This window comes from Centroberyx affinis, unplaced genomic scaffold (genome assembly GCF_046629955.1).
Source record: "Centroberyx affinis isolate AG114_WGS23_722 - 3 ecotype Tasmania unplaced genomic scaffold, CSIRO-AGI_Caff_v1 ptg001156l_1, whole genome shotgun sequence".
Lineage (NCBI taxonomy): Eukaryota > Metazoa > Chordata > Actinopteri > Beryciformes > Berycidae > Centroberyx > Centroberyx affinis.
The window spans coordinates 82,553-97,028 of record NW_027279688.1 but is presented as its reverse complement, the minus strand read 5'-3'; the positions used below and the strand labels follow the sequence as shown (position 1 = coordinate 97,028).

Sequence of the window (14,476 nt, the reverse complement as noted above, 5' to 3'; positions counted from 1 at the left end):
GTCTTGGCTGCGTTCAAAACAAACAGTCCAAAGCAGCTGCTTCAACAAGAGAAATCTGCTGGCCTAGCGAGCAGGATAATCTCAACAGCAGCAGGTAAACCAGGCTGCAGGAAAGATAAATAAAGAAGACATGAAAAGAGGGGCACAAATCAGAAGCTGAGCAAATATCAGGTGTTTGGGCGGTATCATATAACTCCAGGACAGCAGTGGAATTATCTCTGCGGTAAGGCCGATACTGTTATTATCTTCTCTGTCATCCCTGCCCAGTAGCCTGCATTGTTCCCCTCTCCGCTCACTTCTGGGCCTTCTTTTCTTCAATCGCCGGCGCAGTCGCCCGTGGCAACAGGTCTGCGCCAGTGATGGGATGCGTGACGAGGGCCGGGCGGCTCGAGCCCCGGAGCAGATGTTGTGGTGACATCTGACCCCCGGCCAGGCGTCACTCTGAGGGGCTTCCTTAGTGTCGGGCCAATCTGCCATCTGCCATCTTTCTGAGGTCACACGCACACAGAGAGGGATGGGCGGCTGGCTTTGAACACGCATAATATGTGGGCTACACATGTGCACTGTATACAAACAAAAACCGAAAGGGAGCGCACACATTTTGGCAGCTGTACAGCCACTCTCCTACCCTGGTAAGAGGCTTTAGAGGAATTAGGTTGTGCTTTTATTCCATTATTGTGCCAATAAGCAGAGTAAAGCACTGTGGGATAGTAAGAAAACAATCTGTCTTGTTCTGTTTTTTATAAGAGAAGTTATTAGGACTATTTAAGACAATTCTTTGTTTATCGATCTCTTTTTCTTCTTCCCAAATTTCAAGAAAAGCGTATAGCGTATATAAGAGTATTAATGTTTAGACCGTCAGTTAATAGAGTAGTTATGTCTGTCTCTCAGGTGTCTCCTCCATTAACAAAGAGCTGGAGTCAAACTGTGTTAGTGGAACATGTTGTTACCTCTGGCCCCCCACCCTTCCCTCCCCTCCCCTCCCTCCCTTCCCCTCCTCTCCCTCCCGGCCGTTCTCATTTCCTGGCTGTTTGGTGTCTGTGCCTGGGCTAAGTCCCCTTTAGTCTTGTCTGATCTGTTTTAAAAGCGTTGCCCAAGGGGGGCCTCGCTCCTTTCTTCCACCTCTCTCCCTCCACACTTCCCTCTCTCCTTTCCCCTCTCTAGTGTTTCCCAGTTTTCATTTAGCAGTGCTGGGACTCCACAGTGACAACTTTACCACCACTGTTATTAAGAGAGAATCAAACATTTAAAAAAATCATAACTGAGTCTAACTTTCCCCTCCTCAACACATACAAAAATGTTTAATATAAGTGCATGTTTAAAACGAGTGCTTTTATCATTTTAATGGAGCCGATTCAACTAAAAATAGCTACAGCGCTGCATCCAAAACTGCTACCAGAATGAGGGTTTGTTTGTTGTGGAACCGAAACCAAAGTTACCACCAAATCCCCACGGTTACAAAAATTACAGGGGAAACACTGCCCCTCTTTCCCTCTCCCTCCATCCGTCCATCCCTCCTTCTTTTCCTTCCTCTCTAATCGTACAGGAGAGATGACCTGGCCGGCCCACATCTGGCAGCCTTCATTAGAGACCCTGTTTATTCGGTACCATTACTGACACAGCCCATGGGAAAGAGATTGCTCCCCCAGGGACCAACCACTCTGTGTGTGTGTGTGCGTGTGTGTGTGTGTGTGTGTGTCTTGTGAGTCATAGCAGCTCTAATGACTAGTGCCACTGCCTGCTTTACGAGGCTGGGAACCACTTAAAGGCTTTACGGGTGTCTGAAGGTGTAGCTGACAGTGCAACCGGACACTCGGGGTTGTTACTGTACACGGCGACTTGTTCCCTGTGCAGTCTGGCTAAGTGCTATAGCTTATACGCCTCGAGAAAACTGTCAATTTGTTGTTTTTCTGTGTCACAGATACCGTGATTGGTATCGGCCTTATGATCTGCATAGCTGTCAGGATGCCTTGACTGCACAAACCGCTCCATTTCACTACAAAGGCATCACGCTCCATTCTCCCAAGTGTCCTTTGAGTGTGTGTCTGGCAGTGAGAGGGACTTGAAGCTCTAAAAGCGCACCTGGCAGAGTAAGGTAGGTATTTTCTATGCGTTCTGTGCGGAGCTGAATGGGCAAAACCACAAGTAATCATGGGCATTATGGAGCATGCTGCCGCGTGGGTGAGTGCACGTCTCTTTTAGTTGTGATACTGCGAGCCACAGACAGGTGGTCTGGCTCAAAAGCATGAAATGAGGAAGTGTGGTTTGGAATATGCCCAGGGTCTTTGTCTCACGCGCGCACACACACACACACACACACACACTTTGACTGTCAGTCATATCAGCCGCTGATCAAAGTCTGTGTGATTTGTCTTGGCATATGCCAACCAGGGAGGCTCAAATATCACTAATCCTCGGCGCTGAGGTTCCCCACCACCAAGTCGCTTCAATCAGCCTGAACGCTCAGCCGATCAGCCCTCTCACCAGCCGGGCTCCTGCCAAAAGGAACCCAACACCGGCGGCAGCGGCCATATAAAAGCCCTGCGCTGTGTGTTCCTCGTTGTGTGATGATATGATCAGATACGGCACCTTTTCTTCCCCCGGGCCACTCCGAGGCTGTTTCCTGACTCTGAATGGAGGAGGAGGGGGCGTGGAGCGGGGTGGGGGGGGGTGGGGGGGCTAAGATGGACTCGTCTGACCAGAGCAAACAGAGGTGGCATTGAAGAATCCCCAGAACCGCAGAGACAAGGGCCCACTTTCATTGATGTGGATGTATACTGTAGCAGTCTCTACGCATGCCAGCCAGGAATTAATGGGTCTGCTTGTTATCTGACTGGAGTGGTGGAAACACACACGTATGCATGCACGCACAAACACACACACACACACACACACACACACACAAACACAAACCAGGGAATTCATCAAAACCCCAGTGCCACTTGAGCAATTGATTATCTGAGGTACAGCGGGGCCAGGATCAGGTTGGCCTCGGCTTCAGGCCTCAGGCGCTGACCAGATTATGTCTCTCTGTTAGCATAGTAGAGGTCTTGTGTCACAAGAGGGGGCATCCTCATTAGCTGCTGGAGTAAGATTGCACTCCAAGAAGGTCTGTTATTCACTAAAATCAGTGGTGGAAAGAGTAGTAGAATGTCGTTCTCAAATAGAAGTATTGTTACTTTGCTGATATTCAGTAGAAGTAAATGTAGTGATGTTAAAATCTAGTGAAGTAAAAGTACAAAGTAGCTCATTTAAAATCATTCATTTAAAAGCTCATTTAAAAGTGGAGGAAAAGTTACTGAGTTACTTTTTAGAAAAGAGAACATATGATCTTTCTCTTTCTAAAAGGATGAGAGGACAGAGTACAAACTAGGCTCTTCTAATTGGAAAAACTGGAAAGTAAAACACACATAAAAAAGTAAAGTCAGAATGCTCTTCTATTCTTTGCTGACTGACTCTTCACTGAAAAGGGCTCAACAATTCGTCAAATCAGTTTACCAGTGCATCATTGTAAGAAGCTGTAACCCAAAAGCACCGAGGAACTACTGGGGTGTGTTTGCAGGTGAATGCCATCCTTATAACTCATCCATACTAACTCCAAGTCTAAGGGCCTAAATCCTTCCCTCCTGATCTATCACAGGTCACATGATTCACTGTTATCAGCAGGCTGTCAAAAACCTGTTGTTTTATTTTCATCACGTTTGTCAACTAACTGACGATGCTGGTATGCGAGCTCTCAGCAGCGTCCTTCCTTACTCCCTAGCTGGCCCGACATCTCTCATCTCTCTGGGTAGCAGCTCTACTAAGCTCCTTTGATTCTAGCCATTGTGCCACTGGAATTTCCTTTTTTTTTTTTTTTTTTTTTTTTTTCCTCTCTCCTGGTCTGGATCGGCTCAGCTCAGCCCGGCCCGGCACTGCTTTCTGTTACTGCCAAGCCCGCTACAGTAAATGAGAGGCCTCCTTGGAGCTCTTTGGAGATAAACTTCAGCCCAGGCCAGATACGAGGAGCAGATGGTATTCCTGGTATGGCATGTCAAGTAGGCATCTCTGCCGTACTATATAAAACTGAAGCATTCAATGCCACTTACTTGACCTCTAAATAACACTTGACTAGAGGAGCGGCTGCTTTTGATTGAGCTGAGAGCAGCTCGTCATTTTGTCAGGAATGGAAGTGTGGGATCTGGAAACACCTCTCTGTGTGGTGGACTTTCATTAAAGAACACTAAAAGACTGTTAAGGCACATTCACATGTAGAACGATAACTGTAAAGATAACGATAACTATAAAAAGATATAAATCATTCTAAGAAAATGGAATCTGTGTTCCCAATAACGAAAGATAACGATAACTTTAAAAACATCCAAAAACGATAACTATAACTATATTTTTGGTGTGATCTCAGAGCGAGATAATGAAAAAAATGTTTTCAACCAATCAAATTAAAGTTGTAATAAAGAAGGGGGCAGGAGCATTTGGTACAAACTTATCACAGATATCTGTAGTGTGAATGCTTCAGCAACAATGTATTACCATAGTTATCTCTATCTTTACTGTTATAGTTTTAAATGTGAATGGGCCTTTAGCCTGTGTCGTTCACCAGGCCAGGCAGGCTATCGCTGAACACTATCTTGGTGAAAAATTTATGAATTACCCCTTTACCGCCTGAGCATTAGTCAAACAATGTACTTAACAATGACCTTTAACAGGACCTGTGTCTGATGGGTTAACTGCAACAGGAAAAAGCAGACAGGATCCACCTGGTTGTGATTATTTCTCTCTGTTTTTTCCTGACACTGCCAACTGCGCTGCTTTACTAGAGTTTTAGCACCGACCACATCAATGCACTTGCTAAATAAGTCATCGATCCTGGAGAATACTTGCAGGACGTTCATGTTAGAGTTCACGTTATTAAACCTGGTACAGCAGAATCACACACACACACACACACACACACAGTAGAATCATATGATAGTAAGCACTTAGCCTCCTCTGCTGCTGTTAAAAATCACGTGCCGTCCTCACAGCGAGAGTTTGAAAATTCTCCAACTGTCAAAACAAACATAAAGCGCTCTTCCGAGAAGCCTTGAAAGAAGTCTTGCCCTGTGTGATCACTGTTAATCTTAACATCACAACAACACTGTTAATCATCTTAACATCAACATCTTTTTTTTTACAATTACAGCATTCTAAATTAAATGAGATGAAATTAAGCGCTTCCACATCCAATAAATGTATGATTATCAATTTTGGAAACTAAATTTGCGATTCACGATATTGCACAACCAGTTTTGCGGCTCTACCTTGAAGAACCTCTGCACTTTGTCTACTCAAGTGCCAAGCCCTCTGGTGGCACAGTGACATTAACATCAACATTAACACACATACACACACACACACACACACACACAGACAAACACTAAGCCTTGTGTGCCCGCTCAAACCTTTTCAAAACTGTGACGCTGGAGTGAGCCCCTCATGCCCATCTCCATGTTTAATTGGAGACGTCTAAGGAGGAGGACAGTGCAGGGGCACAATGATGGCTTTGTGGCCCAGTGAGGAGGGTGGGGGGGAGGGGGGGGGGGGTGATTGAGGGGTGAATAACACAACCAGACCGAATTAAGATGTGGCGGGGGGCCAAGATGGCTGCCTGGGCCCTGCGGTCCCGAAGCTCTGACCCGGCAGGCCCTGATTCGGCGTTCACCACACTCCGGTAAGACGACACTGGCTGCCGCTGCTCATGCCAGGTTGGAAAGTGAGCCAACCTACAGGTAGGCTTTTGTTAAGAATGCATGGTAAAAAAAAAGAAAAAAAAAAGAGTTCAGGGCGTAATAGGGGGCTTAATCCTAATTTATATGTCACTGAACTGTCTGCAAAGGAGGCACAACTCAGAAAAACGTGATCTAACGGGCAAAATAAAGAAGTCCATTTGTTTCATATAGGGTTAAAATGATAAAAAAGACATCTTGTGTAATTACCCTCTGCCATCTGCCCAGGGGAATGAGAGGGAAATTGAGAGAGAGAGAGAGAGAGAGAGAGAGAGAGAGAGGCAGAGAGAGAGAGGGAGGGAGAAAGAGAGAGAGACAGAGAGAGAGAGAGAGAGGGAGAGAGCATTGAGGGCCATTGAGGAAGGGGACAAAATCCCAGGAGAGAGGCGAGGAGAGAGGGGGTAGGAGGACGGGGTCTGAGGGTCTCTCTGGGAAGCCTCACCCAGATTAGTCACACAGAATTAATCGCAGCGGAGAACAATGGTCGCCGAGCTTCTGGCAACCCCAGCTGTCGCTCCGTGAAAGAAAAGAAAAACAAGATTTAGGGCTCCGAGAGCCTGCGAGAGTTTGGCTGTAGAGGGGAGAGTGTGGTGGCAGTAACAGACTGAGACACACACACACACACACACACACACTAACTCTCTCTCTCTCTCTCTCTCTCACTCTCTCATACACACACACACACACACACACACACACACACGGTGACCCCTGTCCTCATCAATGTCCACACATTTCTGTCTTTGGCTGCGAGGCTCTCTGGCCATTTGCCTTCCAGAAATAGCAGTAGCATGTGCGCTCGCCTTTTAGAGGCTTCACATATCCCCAGTACACCAAACATCTGAAGATCGCCAAATAAAAAAAATAAAAAAACTTTTCCAAGTCTTCTCTGTAGGTGCGTTACCCATCATTCTTTGGTAAAGGAGAAAAATACAGATGTTAAACTTACTTGCACTCTCCATTTCCATCTGGAGTTGCCTCACAACTCCCCTGGTTCAAACACGACTCCGTGGGCATGGAGCATCTTAGGCCTGCAAATGGAAAGTTTTAATACAACTGCACTTTGTAAAACTCAACTTTTAAGCATTACAAGTCTGTCAGTTTTTCACATTAAGTTTAAACAGTTACTACAATATAACAATCATTCCAGGTGGCAAACTTCAAAATGGCCTCTAAATGTTTGTTTTCCTCAGGGGCATAATAAATGGCACAAGCATTACTCAATGAATGTAAAGTCTAGGTGTGACTCTTGCCACCTGAAAGTGCAGTTTGTGGTGAATGGGACTTGACACCAGATTGGTAGACGCATTCTCCCCGATGCAGCTGTCCCAAAGAATGTGCCATTTGGGGAGTTAACATGGCTTTGCAAGAATAAAAAAAAACAAACATAAGAAACTGTTCTGACTGCAAACTGCAAAGGCATGAGTTTTCATACTAGTGAGAAAAACCTGAGTGTGTGCTGGACGAGCGCGCAACAGCTGTCCGGCCAAAGTAAAAGGCATAAATTCATCCAGTATGCATAGAGAGCAAGTCGGCTCGTGAACAGACTTGTTTAGGCTAAAGCCAACAGGTGCACGGATTCATGTATGAATAATAAAGCAGATAGATGTAAATTCACAGCAAATCTCTAACCTGGAAAAACTGCAGGATGATTCAGAATAAAGTAAGGCAAAAAAAAACGGCTATATTCATGTTGAGAGCCTCCAGATTCAGTCCATCAATTGACAAAACAAAGTAGGTGCAACAAGTTAAAACAAAACTCCACGCGAGTGATGAGTAAAACAATACAAAACTATTATTTTTACATCTTATTGACAAAGCAAAACTACTAGGACTGTGTCATTCCCAAGAATCATCCCCGCCACTCACCTCGTGTTAGTGCAATCAGCGACAACAAGAAAGTTAGTTTCACAAAGAAAATATGCATTCCTTCTGATTTAAAACGGTCCTATAAATCCACGTGGGTTTTTTCATAGATCCGATGTGTGCCGTCCTCTCCGACAGGTAAAAAAAAATAAACAACAACAGACTTTCAGTTCATCCTTCAGTAGATCCAGCGAAAGTGTAAGTGCGTCTCTGAAGTCCGTACATGAGATGTTGTCACTTCAGTTCCCGAGTTGAAAATGACTTGAGGGACGCTCTTCTCCATTCCCCGCTCCACATCTAGGGGCGTTATTCTTCCACGCTGTGTGGCTTTCCATACACACACACACACACACACACACACACACATACACACACACACAGAAACACACACACTTCACAATTACACAGTTGATCCCAAGGCACAAGCAGCAGAACTTGATACAGAGATATTAAAGAAGTTTTATTTTCCCGGGCGTTTTCCCTTGTAGTGATTGGTTAATTAACAATTAGCCCAATAATCAGTTCAACAATTAGTCTATCTATGCCAGGGGTTCTCAAACTTTTTCATGGCATAGAGCCCCAAATAGACACACATTAGAACCCCATATGATACGATTTTATCCCAGGACAACCCCATATACTGTAGATGATTTTGTTGTTGTTTATGTATTTACTGATGTATTGAATTATCTCTCTGCAGTCTGCATGGGGAGGTAACAGAGTGAAATATATGATCACAAGTCATTCTTATACATTCTCTAATTGGGATAATTTCTAGTGGATTGAATTCTAATCACATTAAACAATTCCTCATTTTGCTGGGGACCCCCCTGGATAAACCCTCAAGGATCCCGGACCTCACTTTGAGAAGCGCTGGTCTATGCAAATAAGAAATGGACAACTTCTGAAGAGTTTGGCCAAGCATTAGCCTAATCTGAGGTAAAAAGAAGACCGGTTGGTTCTCAATCTTTTTCACTGTAAAGCAAGTTTTAATGTCACACGATGCTCTCACATGCTTTTTTCAAGAATAAAAGTCTAAAAGTCTGGGGGAAACACCTAATCCTTGCAACTTGTTGGAATTTCTGGCATGAAAATTGTCAAATTTTAATATAGCCACCAAATATTGGTTAGAATCCAGAAATATCGGTAAAGCAATCCATATTGGTTCGAACCCTGATAGCCTCCACTCCTGCATGAGGGCGTCCCAATCTGATAAACCTCAGTCAGCATGTGAACTGGTCTGTTAACAGGCAGGATCGTCTGCGCTGATAAGCAAACGCTGACAGCAACTCAGGTAAGTTTTCACTCAGCCAGTGTGCAACATCAGCAAAAGCAGGTGCAGTTTCCCATCAGATGGTTTGTGAACAGATCTTGAGCAGCCTCTCACAGGTAGAGCCTTAGATTGGAATACAGATTAATAAAGTGTGTTTTTTATGCAGTTTTACACATCAACATTTTCAGACTAGGTCCAATAACAGGCCTATAGTAGAGGGATTATGTAATGTTTACCCTCCTTTTCCCTGGGATATATGGGGATATATAGGCTAGTGTATGGACATGTGAGGTTCTGTGCAAAATCTCCTATAATTTGAAACAAATAATAATAATAAATGACGTCTATTCTTACACAATAATTGCTGCCATGAAATTAAATCACATTGTGGGTTACTACTAAGGTTATTAGTCATCTTAAGACCTTTGCTTACAATGTAGGTTTGTGAGGACAGGATCATCTGTGTTTTCTGAATTTCTTTCCAATATGCACTATAACATTTTGTAATGAAACTCTTTATTTATGTATATAGGTTGTACCAATCTATCAGCCTAATTAACAATAACTTCTATTGAAAAGTGGAGACATGCCACTGCAACACTGACTGGGCTGCATGGAAACCTGTCAGAATACACATGTAAGTTAACTGCCAAGCAAATTAGGCCTATTTGAGTTACCCAATCCACTTGATGCAGTCATACAGTATCGTTAATCATAACAAGGTGGTAACTGTCTGTTTCTGTGCCTTCGGGCCCTCATTTGTTTAATAAACCATAATGTGACACAGGGAGAGTCTCTGCCAAGAAGTTACAGGTACAACAGCTGCCAGGGAGCATGGAAAAAATCAAGCAAAACGTTTGGATCCCGAGGGCAGAGAATCAAGGAGTGCTGGAAGAGGTAATGACGGAAAGATCCAGGTCTGTCCGGTGTGGGAGGAAAGTCACACCAAGCCGCGTATACGGGAAAGTCCCATGTCACTGCCATTCACCAGACCCACGTATGTAAGTGCACTTGCTTAATCATCTCCTCTCAATGGGCGGTGACTTTATGAAGTAATCAAACCCACATATGTTTACATTTTTTAAGATTTTTGGGGGGAGTATTTTTGCTTTATTTGATTTGGTTGGCAGTGGAGACCAACAGGAAAGATGAGAGAAACAGAGAGAGAGAGAGAGAGAGAGAGGCTGATGACGTGACAAAAGTCCTGGGTTGGATTTGAACTCAGGACGCTGCAATCACATGCGCATTTTTAAGATAATATGTTCAAACTTTAATGATCCCTGTGGAGGAATTGGATTGTGGCAGCAGCAAAAGTAATCGAATCCAACAGGCCAACTAAACCACCTGGACTCCCCACATGTTTACGTATTGTGTTCAACACAGCCAACGACAAGACACTCCCGACTAGGGATGGGACAATGTAATCGAAATTCAATATATCGCGATGCAAAAATGTGACAATACGTATCGTGTGGGGAAGAAAAATGAATCGTGATATTAGCTCCATTTTATTCTGCAGTAGTAATCACAAATGAGATGGCTTGCCCATCACAATTTCACAAGCTCTCCATCCAAATTATATTATTTGCATTTTGTAATGACATTTTTCAATTGTTGTTTACATTCTAGCAAGCCAATGCCATTGCAGAAAAGATTTGTGTCTCAGAAATAAACATAATTCTGCACAGTCAGACTTTGTCGTCATTGAACTTCTGTTTATTACATTGTATCGTGGTTGAATCATGAACCTCTAATCGTGTATTGAATCGTATCGTGAGATAAGCATATCGTCCCATATGTCGTTAGCTTCCTCTAACTTTACTTTTAACACCAGCTTTCTATAGCGCACCTCAGAAAAATGAGCAAATGATGCATGGACCCACATGACGGGTTAAACACTGAACTTTCACACAGACTGGATCAGTTTGACCTGCGTCTCAACCCTGATCTTGACCATGGTCGTTGTGCAGGATCGACTTACCCAGGTCAACTATTTCACACCGTTTAACACTAAGGATCAACCTGTGCATTTCCCTGGTGACTAGTCCGACTAGTGAGAAAGCAGTGTCAGCCAGGACTTCATATGGTCTCTGGGAGTTATTAAAAGTCATTCTGGGAACTTATGGAAATCACTAACTGAAGTAGAAGTAGATACGGTAGGTTGAGGGGAAAAAGACAACATTTGGTCTATTATTGGTTATGAGTAATAACAAATATGAATGAAACAACAAAGCACTCCTCCCTCCCTCCACTAGTTTTCATACATTTTCAAGCATATACTGACTTAAGTTGTGTGTAAATTACTGTATTGTGCTCCCTATTGTGCCGTTGCTCAATGTGATAAGGGGAAATATGTTTATTGTGCCACATTGCGAGGCTGAGTGTAAACAGGATTTGTGTTGATTTCCTTCTCATTGTGTTGACCTGGGGGTCGGGGTCTGTCCCCCACACTAGTGTAGCACAGATGGAGGGAGCTGCTCCACTTTGTCAGCCTGCTGCCTCAAAAACAGAGCCAGCTGCACAGGGTTGGATCAAATCGGAAAACTACAGAACAATCTGTTAGCTAATGCAGTAGCCCTCATCCAGTGAGTGATGCATGTGCTGTCTCACGGGTATAATTATATGGAAGACATTATAGTATAAGAGTGGCTTTCAACCCTGGTCCTAAAGTCCTGCTCGTTTTCATTCTAGCCATCTAATCAGGGATTATTTTACACCTGGGATGCAAGGTGAATGCAATTAACTGTTCCCAGTAGGATAGAAAACCAGCAGTGCTCCGGGGCCCGAGGACCAGGACTGAAAACCACTGGTGCAGCATATCCATTTCTGTTGCCTCTTGTGGTCCGCTTGTGGTTTTGTATAGCTCAGGGATCGATGGGCAACCATGTGCCATGGAGGGCCAAGAGTCTGCAGGTTTTCATTCCAACCAGAGTCTGCAGCAGGTGATTTCACTAATTAACACACCTTCAACCAGAGAGGGGGAAGTTTCAGCAAGCTGAAATGCATCATTGGTAAGCCAGTATAATAAAGGCTTTTTAACATTTTTCACGCAAAAAGTGTGTCTTGGTATTGTTTTTGAGAATGGCCCTTTTTGTTTTATATTTTTACATTTTGCATGTTCCAGGCCATGATCTATCTCTCTTTATGAACTACAACAACTGCTTGAATTTAGCAGGTAAGTTGGTTAGCTTACTAGCTAATTAGCTACTAGCTAGCTACCTAAGCTAGATTCTGGTGGCTAGTTATAATGGGCTAAATATGTTACCTTAAAATTTGATCCATTCGCGTCTTCAGCAGGGAAACTGTGAAATTATAAACTCCTGATCTTGGTACACAACAGCAGGACGTACTTGGGCTGTACCTGCTCTTCTGGGTTTTCAGAGTTTCCCACACCAAGTGTACCGTAAGTTCAAAATGGCTGTTGTGGGAATGAGGTCCATGGCACTAACACTGCCAGGCTTGGGGGCTTGTCTCTCACTGGGTCCACCCATGCTAAAAATATATGCACTCATGGTACTGTGAGGCACTCTGGGTAAAAACATCCAGTGGCATATGTTACAATATGAAATCACACAATGAAACAATAGACAATGCACGCTCAAGGAGAGAAATGAGCTGTGTTCGGCACTTTTCTGTCACCCTGGGTAATGATAACCTTGTTACGACCCGTCCTGGAGGTGCAGGTGTCTGTTGCTGCTACAGTGAGCTCATCTCAGTCAGAGGCTCTGTGTCAGTTTGTTTTAGCTGCAGCTTTACTACAGGGGTTAATCCCACAGCAATCAGTGCCTGACCAAACATGCACTAGGTCTTTCAGATAGCACCTACACACTAGCTGCTATCCTATTGCAATGTATTGTGTGTGTGTGTGTGTGTGTGTGTGTGTGTGTGTGATAGTCTGCTAAGATCTGATACTCCCTGCTACAGCCAAACTCCTCCTATTGTCACCAAGACCACAGAAATTTGCATGAAAAACTTTTCTTTTTTATGTTAACAGTTTACTCCTTTAATCAATAAGCTGCATTTCTATTTTCTACTTTTTTGTTTTTCATCTATTTGTATTGAATTTTATCTCATGTAGCTAAATGTGTTTTTGGATTTTTGTTGCTGGATATATAGATTTGTGAACAGATTCAACCACAGATCCCGCTTTTAAGACAATAAAGCAGTAATTGGTCAGTCTGCATTTTGCATTTCTATTTGTGGTTTTCACTAAAATTAGTATTTAAATATAAAAGTAGATCCGTCTCCCAAACAGGAACCATCTCTCCTACATTGTATCCCTCCGCTATGTTCTCTTCTATCAATAAAAATGTTATTTGGCGAAATTATGTTCTAAAACGTTCGACCAACTTTCAATTGAAAATCACAGTAGTTGTTGAATCTGTTCACAAACGTGTTAAATGTCGGTTTTCATTCTATTTTCGTGGTCTCATTCAAATGAATGCAAAGTCAAAATCCGAATACTACAAACTCATCCAGCTGCATCTGATCTTGTTGAGTAGTTTTTTATATTCTGGTTTTCATGGCGGTCAAATGCCAAATAGCCCCTAAGTTAGAACTAAGTGGAATATTGCTTTTAAATAATCCTTTATTAGGCTTAAAAACCTAAAACATGTTTTCCATTCACGCTGCTTTGTGGCCACAGTTTGGGCTTCATCAGCTGAACTCAATGCATATTCCAGGTCTGGATATTTTGCTTGATTAGTTTCTCTGTTGTGAAAAAAGCAGGCGCACACCCAATGTTCTTGGGAGGTGCTGGCTGACGGGAATCAACTCGTAAAAAGAGAATGCAAAGCCGCACACTCATCATCTGCCAGGATACCATTTATTCTGAACCAACGTTTCAGCACACAGTTCCTTTGTCAGGGTGATTGATTGATTAGTTTCTCTACAATTACAACAACTCTATTCCGCTGATGCATATCATGTGTCTTGTCGTTCACTCGTTGGGAAAGATTTATGGCATCATTCCCCGAGCACAGCCAAAATATTTGCTCCATCCTGATCTCTATCTGGGCTGCTGTGAATTCACTGCAGTTCTTTTGTTAACTGCCATTTGTCTCTTCAAGAAAAAAATCACATCCCTTTATCCCCTGAATTACATCCCACTTTCCACTATCTTTCTCTTCTACTTACACTAATATTCTCTTGTCTATATTATTGTTTTAATCCTCTCTACTTCTCTCCTTAGTTCTTCCTTTTCTAGCACTTCTCTAAGCACTTCTCTATCTTACCTAATCATTCTAGGGTCACGGGAATATTTTGTTAGTCATGGCACGATGCCTCTGACCCTTGAACTCCTTACTATTGGCTGCTTGTAATGTTGGTGTTGTAGTAATCTTAGAAGCATATTTAACTGCTGCACTCATTGTAAGTCTCTCTGGGTAAGAGAATCAGCTTCATGCATAAAATATAAAACATAAATATAAAATGATTTATGCTCTGAATAAAAGACGTTCTGCTTGTTCCTTTGAGAAGGAATACACGTGCCTCTACACTTTCTAACAGGCTGGAGTGTGTGTGGGGTGTGGGGAGTGTGGGGGGTGGGGGGGGCTGCAGCGGCAGATGTGGT

General features: G+C 43.3%; 1 protein-coding gene across 3 annotated transcripts in view; it reads right to left on the bottom strand.

Moving 5' to 3' along the window:
• The window catches only part of notch1b (notch receptor 1b), a 42,350-nt gene extending 34,494 nt beyond the window's left edge, over nt 1–7,856 (bottom strand). For 2 of the 3 annotated variants that reach the window (XM_071524139.1, XM_071524140.1), the window contains exons 1-2: nt 7,635–7,856; nt 6,715–6,796 (exon numbers count right to left, since the gene is read on the bottom strand). In XM_071524139.1, coding sequence (XP_071380240.1) covers nt 6,715–6,796; nt 7,635–7,692 — 140 coding nt within the window. In that variant the 5' untranslated portion in view covers nt 7,693–7,856. Of the gene's footprint in view, nt 1–6,714; nt 6,797–7,634 lie in introns of those variants that run through there. The other variant, XM_071524141.1, reaches the window with a different exon arrangement.
• Nucleotides 7,857–14,476: the final 6,620 nt, after the last annotated feature.